The sequence below is a fragment of the Capra hircus genome, chromosome 16 (genome assembly GCF_001704415.2).
Source record: "Capra hircus breed San Clemente chromosome 16, ASM170441v1, whole genome shotgun sequence".
Classification (NCBI taxonomy): domain Eukaryota; kingdom Metazoa; phylum Chordata; class Mammalia; order Artiodactyla; family Bovidae; genus Capra; species Capra hircus.
This window is the reverse complement of record NC_030823.1, coordinates 49783593-49790322: the sequence shown is the minus strand read 5'-3', so window position 1 is coordinate 49790322 and position 6730 is coordinate 49783593. Positions and strand designations below refer to the sequence as shown.

Sequence of the window (6730 nt, the reverse complement as noted above, 5' to 3'; positions counted from 1 at the left end):
CCCAAGAGGCCACCAGAGGTCAGAGGTTTGAGGAGAGATGGATGGGCCTCCAGGACAGCTCTGGGGAGAAAGCCAGCCCAAGAAACTTGGGGCAGGGGGCAGGAAGGCAGCCTGACACATGTGGCAGGAGGATCTTCAGCTGGTGGAGGTCCCTCTTGGTGCAGCGATGCCAGGGTCCTGGCCACCAGGCGGGAAAGTTGTGAGAGCAAGCCAGGCGCTCATTTGCCAAGTGCACCAGGTGAGGCCTCGGGCTTTTGCCCAGATTTTCTCTGCTCCACCCCACCCCCCCAACAGAGGCTTGGGAGTCTTTTATTTTGGTTCAGTGTAGCTCTGCAATCTGCCTGAACACCTGGGGCGCAAATGTCTATTGGCTGCAGAGCATTTCCACACTGACCTGGGCTCCCTGAGCTGTTTAACCTGCACACCTCGAGTGAGCCCTTGGCCACTCACCCCAAGTCCACACCTCTGCCCAAGCCAGGGCCGCCCCCAGTGCTGACCAGCAGGATGGTCTGACCATGCGGGCTTTTACAGCCCATTCTGCTGTCCATGGACGCAAGTTTCCCACCTGGGAACCTTTTCGCATAACCGTGCCCGTTCTGTTCCCGCCCAGGGTGGATGAAGGATCAGCCCTGTCGGAAGCACCCAGTTTCCCCGAGGGCATGGATCTGGTCTCAGGGGACTCGGGGGCCCTGCAGGTGTCATGGGGGTCATAGGGTCACCATACACTTGGGTCTAGCAGGGCATGGGGTTTGAGAAGAAACAGACACTTGTGCCCTCTCCTGGGAGGAGCCCCAGCAACCCAAGGAGTGGTCCTGGATGACCTTTGGGGCCAGCCCCTGCTAGCCCCTCCCAAGTGGCCCAGGGAAGGTCCCCAGGTCAGGGTCTCATGTGGCTGACAGGTGCAGCACTGACTCCCCAAGGCACTTATTTTGGCTCCCCCACCCCCTACAGGTGGTGGGATGTGCCCAGGGAACAGGACAGCAGCCCTGGGATCTGTGAGGGATCCAGGGGAGCCCCTGCCCACCCCCCAGCCCTAGGCAGCCCAGTCAGAGGCCCACATCTGCCAACGTCGTTTATTGGGGGCCCACCCTGGGCGGGGAGTATGCACAGCATACGTAGCAGAGCCCAGGGCCAGCCCAGGAGCACCTAAAACGGCACAGGGCAGGGGTCAGGGTGCCACGCACAGGGGTGACAGGGGGGCAACCTGCACCTGGGGGGCCCCCTGCCCCTCGGGGGCCCCATCCTGGGGAGGGGTCACCGGCTCCCACCCCAGCAGACGTTGTTCAGATCTTGGCCAGGCTGGAGTTGGCATCAGTGTGCTCCTCTTGGATAGGGGTCCGGAAGCTGTTTCCCCCTGGGGAGGAGGTGTGGGCAAGAGGTGAGAAGTGGGCAGGGGTCCTGCACCTTGGGAGGCCATCTGGTCTGGGGCCCGCCATAAGCACTCACCTGGGGGTTTGGGGGTGTTGGTCAGCAGCCTCCAGGCCCTGTGGTGGAGGAGCAGGGCCAGCATGGCAGCCACAGGGGCAAGGAGGCCCAGGCCCAAGCCGAGGCCCAGGACAGCGGACAGCTCAGGGGCTGCAAGGAGGCAGGGCCTGCTGGGTGGGGTCTGCCAGGGGAAGGGACCCACAATAGGGAGGGCCCCACCGAGCCCAGAGGGAGTCTCTACTCCTATCCTCCCCACCCATTCCACTCCCCTTTTGGGCTGGGGGGAGGGCCCTGCTGGGGCAAGGCCAGGTCCCCTTACCCTTGGGGGGCTCTGTGTGGGGCATGGAGGACCCCTGTGAGGCCTTAGACCAGGAGGTGGTGGGCTTGGCAGTAGTGGACTGGACTGGAGGGCCTTGGGTCTCCCACGGTGGTGTGGCCGGGGGGCTCCTGTCCTCACATATGGCGTCCGAGCTGCTATTGGCCGCCCGCAATGTTCGCTTTCCTAACAAGGTGCAGCTGAGGGCAGGCAAGGGTGTTGATCAGGCCAGAGTCCCCCTTCTCCTCCCCTATCAGTGGGATGGGCCCAGAACTGGGGCAGTACCAGGAAGATGTGGGAAGCAACAGGGGTCCACACTGGCAGGGGTCACTCAGGCAGCATCAGAGTCCAGGCCAAAGGTGGCGAGGAGAGGGGCCGCAGACTCTGCCGGGCCCTCCTGCGCTTAGCCTGCTCCCACCTGCACTTTCCTCTCCCAAACCCCCGTCTACTCTCTTCCTGCTTGCTCTGGCTCACCCCGACAAGGACAGGAACCTTTCCGCTGTGAGTGAGTGAGGCTCTCACACTCCCAGGGCCTGGGCTGGGGTCTCACAGGCTCCCTACTCTGACCCAGCAGGAAGGCTAGTGGGAGGCTGGGCCAGGGCTGAGCAGGGGTTATGGTGGGGGCATGGACCATCACGGAGTGGGGTGGGGCAAGGGTTACAGGGATTCAGGCCCAGGAGCTCCCAACCAGCAGCTTCCTACTCCCAGACCTGACCCCTGGCTCCCAGACTCCAGGCCACCCAAGCCCTCCGGCCACAGGGACACTCACTTGGTCCAGGGCTGGCAGGCCTGGTCATTGCCCGGGGAGAAATGTCCTGGTGGGCACGGGGTACAGTCTGCAACAGAGTCAGCAGGCTCTGCCCATCTGCCACCCCTGGGGTGCCCAGAGACTCATTCCCCAGGGTCTCCAAGAGCCCCTCCCCATGTGCATGCCACCCATGGGCCCTGACCTGGGAGACCCCCACGCCCATCTTAGTGTGATCTGCTGGGGAAGGGGCATTCAGCTGGGGCTGGGGTGGGGGCTCTGGGAGGAGCAGTGACAGCGTGTGAGGGACATGCTCCTTCCACATAGCTCCCAAGGCCCCCTCACCAACTCCACGTTTGTAGCCGTAGCTGTCCTGGGGCTGGCTGCCCGGCCTGCAGCCACAGACCGTGTCTCTGGTGGGTGTGCATCTCTGCTTGGGTTCACTCCCACTTCCTGGGGGTTGGGTGGGGTGGGTGGTCAGTGGGGAGGCCAGAGCTGCAGAGCAGGCTGAGGATGGGGGTCAAGGGTCCACAGCCACCTTCCCGACCAGCAGCCCCTTACAGCTGGGCAGCTTCTGGTTCTCTCACCACGCACGCCACATCCCTCCTGGTCACACGGCCCCAAGGGTCACCCGTGGCAGCTCTGACCACCCTTCTAACACCCTCCAGTCTGCTCAGGACCCTCTGCAGCCCTTGACTCTGGGTCTTACCCCCCCCCCCCAGCAAAAGCCACGTGGTCCTGGGCCCCTAGGAAGGGGAGGTGCCCTGTGGGTCATTTCAGCTGGCTGTGGGGCCCCGGGGGGCAGGGCAGGCCCCCGCCACGGTCAAGTCTTGACGTGGGTGCTGGGCACCCGTGGTGCTCACTCTGGCTGCACTGGGTGCAGGGCTTGCAGGGCTCATAGTTGACGGCCTCGTTGTAGTAGCCGGGCTTACACGGGCTGCACACTGTGTCCCGGTTGTGGATACAGCGGCTTTCCATCCCATAACCTGCTGAGGGAGGCCGGGGTCAGAGCCCTGCACAGCCCGGTGCTCCCCCAGGAGCCCCACCCGACCTCTGGCTGGGCCCGTCATCCCAGGCGTGGCTCCAGATCACCCACTAACCCAACTCCACTTGCCTCATGACACCTGCAGTGCGTGACCCCATCTGCAGGTCCCTGCTGCCCCATCCGTGTCCTCCGACCCTGTCTCCTGGTCCTAGGTCCCTGCAGGCACCCCTCCCTCCATGTCCAGGCCACTCACCTGGCTGGCACTCTTTGCAGCACCTGTTGCCACTGGGGTAGGTGTCCCCAGTACAGTGGGGCTGGGCCGCAGCACTCAGCACGAGCCCAAGGAGCAGGAGGGCTGAGCCCGGCGCCCTGGGCGGCTGGGTCCCCACGCACATTCTCAGCTCCTCTCAGCTCCGAGGCTCTGGGAGTCTGGGGTTTTTCCTTGCAGGATGTGGCTATAAGGGCTGCGGGGGAGGGGTGGGGAGGGCAGGAGGAGGGGACCAGGAGGGGACTAGGAGGGCCCCAGGAAGTGCTGGAAGGCAGCTAGTCTGGGAAGCCTACTCCCAGCCTTCTCTTCTGGTCCGGGGCCCACAGGCCTCAGCTCAGCCCAGCCGGCAGGCCCAGGGCCCGAGGAGGGACCCGCAGCTCCCCCAGCCCTACTAGGGCCAGGCCAGATCTCCAGCCCAGCTGGTCTGCACCACCACAGGACACTCCCACTCCTGTCTCACGGTGAAGTAGAGCCGGAGCCCCTTCGGCCAGGCATCTTGGCTGCCCCAACCAGAATGGTCTTGGGACACCTTCACCTGGCTCGCTGCTTCTAGACTCCCACTCTCTCTGCAGGGCTGAACCCTCAGGAGAAGTGGGGGAGCTGCACTGATGCCAATCCTCCCCTCCGCTCCGCCAAAGGGTGCCCAGAGTCATTGGGTGAGCTAGGGCAGCACACAGAGTCAGGCATCCACTATGGGGGAGGGGAGGTGGTACTGGGGGCTCCGGAGCACGGTCACTGGCCCAAGTGTCCAAAAGTAGCCCAGACCAATGCCAGCAGTTCTGGTGGATTGGGCACCTCCTGACCAGTGCCCACAGTGAGTGCCAGCCTGGGCAAGTGTATGCAGGCGTGTGCAGGTGTGAGAAAGCAGCTGCATGTCCCTGAGCACAGCAGGAGGCGCCAGGGGCTGAATTCACATTAGAGCCACGACCCACACATGGAAGCCCGACCCTCATGCGGCTATGCTGGAAGAAGGGGCCTCTTAGGGGGCAATGATGGCGGGGTGGGGTCACAGGTGGGCCTGATCCCGTGTGGCTTGTGCCCACATAAGAGGAGGTCACGGCACAGACATGCACAGAAGCCGACCACATGAGGACCCACAGAAAACAGCTGTCTACACAGCAACACTGGCCATGCCCACACCTGGGTCTCCGATGTCCAGCCTCCAGGACTGGAAGAGGATAAGCCACCCACGCAGACCCAACATGCACTGCTGGTCAAGCACCCAGGTATCCTGGGTGTGATGTGTGCCTGGGAGCATGTGTCAGCCACATGTGTGGCACGCATGTGTGGTGCTAGCCCCACGTGCCTGGACGTGTGTGTGCTGCCCTCGTGAAGCCCTGGGCTTGTGTCTAGAAGGGGTGGCCCATGAGGACAGCCCCTCTGCTCTGCCCCCTGGCTGGACGAGCGCTGCCTCTCCCAACACTCTGGAGGCCGTGCCAGGCTCTCCCTGACCCCACAGCCACCCGGGTTTGGGGGAGACAGGAAAGACAAGCCCCGGGGGCCCCTGGGACAGAAGGACGGCTGGTATGCCGGCACTGTGGGGCGCGAGGGGAGACAAGCACAGGCACGCGTGCACACATGTGCACATGCTTCCTCCCACACAGAGCTCTCATCCTGGTGCCCCAAGGCAGAGGCTGTTCTATGTCTTCGGTGCCTTTAAAATCTGAACCAAGAGACAGGATTCTCTGCTTAACAGTTAACCTGAAGCTTCGGGCGGGGAGCCTCCCGCAGGGGCTGGAAATCCCCCTCCTCCTGGTGGTGACGGGCACAGGTAAGAAGTGGGGCTCCCTCCCCACCTGCAGGAAATTCCACCAGTTGGCTCTGCCGGCAGGCAGGGGCCACCGCAGGTCCCTGCCCCAGCGCTCCAGAGAGGGAGGGTCCACATGGGAGGGGTAGAGCACCTAGGCAGTCTGTTATACACACGTGTGCATGCAAGTATTGTACACCTCTTCCACTGAAGGTGAGAAAAACATTTTTAAGACGAACTATAGCTTCTGAGATGGCAGTAACTCCGGGCCTGGCAGCACCCTGCTCCTTACAGGACCACCCCGCCCTCTGCCCGAAGCCCTAACACCTGCCGCACACAGGGTCCACATGTGGCAGCCCATGGACCTGGCTGACTGATATCTCTGTCCCAGCTAAGTTACACCTGCTGGCGGCTGCCCGCCTACACGTTCAGCCTCAGCCACCGCCATGGCCCCGCATTCTGTCTCAGTTCTGAAAACATTCTTTCCTCTTGTTTGTCTGGAAACCAGCTCTGTCGCCGCGCCCTGCTCCTCTGGGGCAGCCCCTCCCCACACTGCTCGGAAGCAGGTCACGTGGGCAGCTCAGGCTGGCCCCGATGCCCACTCGGCCAGAGCCCCCGCCCTAGCCAAGGCCCACGTACACCATCTGGCCAGGTGAGCCATCCACTGAGGCCTCGTGGACTCAGGCCTCCGACAGTGCCCGGCAGGGGCCAGCTGGGAGGCAGCGAGCTTGGTGGGTGACCCTCCCTCAGTCATCTGACCCCCAGTGTGTTATCTCCTCCACCCCACACGCCAGCCATGCACCAGGCACAGCAGACCCTGGGAAGGAGCCAGTAGAGGACCTGTCACCTCATCTCCCCCACTGTAGGCTCCCAACTCCCCAGCCTCACCACAACCCCCGGGACTGCTCCTCCCCATCTCCGGCAGGGAGCCCCAGGCCAGGACTCCTGTGCTTTCCAAACTCTGTGAGTGCCCCTAGTTCTCTACCCCCATCCCTGGGAGCGCTCATCCTCAGAGCCCTCCTCCGTCCTAAAGTCCCATTTCCTCCTGGTCCCTCCCAGGTGGCCTCACCCAGGCCTGGACTCTCGCTCCTGACTTTAAATTGGCAGCTGAGGCCCCACCCGATCACAGGTGAATTTCAACGCTAGGAAGCCCCAGGTTCTAACCAAACCGCCCACCGCAAAACTTCAAGGGGAAGCCGCCTGGCCACAAACATCCCAAGTAATCGTCTACGTGGTTTTTTTTC

The 6730-nt window shown here is 63.3% G+C and overlaps 1 protein-coding gene across 1 annotated transcript; it reads right to left on the bottom strand.

Annotated features, from left to right (window-relative positions):
- On the bottom strand, positions 1060–6640 carry TNFRSF4 (TNF receptor superfamily member 4). Its single transcript, XM_018060551.1, has 7 exons — positions 3725–6640; positions 3350–3472; positions 2832–2939; positions 2511–2577; positions 1745–1941; positions 1447–1575; positions 1060–1354 (listed from the first exon to the last, which is right to left on the bottom strand). Exons 1-7 carry the CDS (start codon positions 3864–3866, stop codon positions 1284–1286), a joined length of 837 nt encoding a protein of 278 aa, XP_017916040.1. The 5' UTR covers positions 3867–6640; the 3' UTR covers positions 1060–1283.

Coding starts and splice junctions, on each gene's coding strand:
- TNFRSF4 (XM_018060551.1), bottom strand. CDS start 3,866: ATGTGCGTGGGGACCCAGCCGCCCAGGGCGCCGGGCTCAGCCCTCCTG. Junction 3,473..3,724: donor CTGCAAAGAGTGCCAGCCAG/GTGAGTGGCCTG, acceptor CTCCCTCAGCAG/GTTATGGGATGGAAAGCCGC. Junction 2,578..2,831: donor CGGCTACAAACGTGGAGTTG/GTGAGGGGGCCT, acceptor ACTCTGTTGCAG/ACTGTACCCCGTGCCCACCA.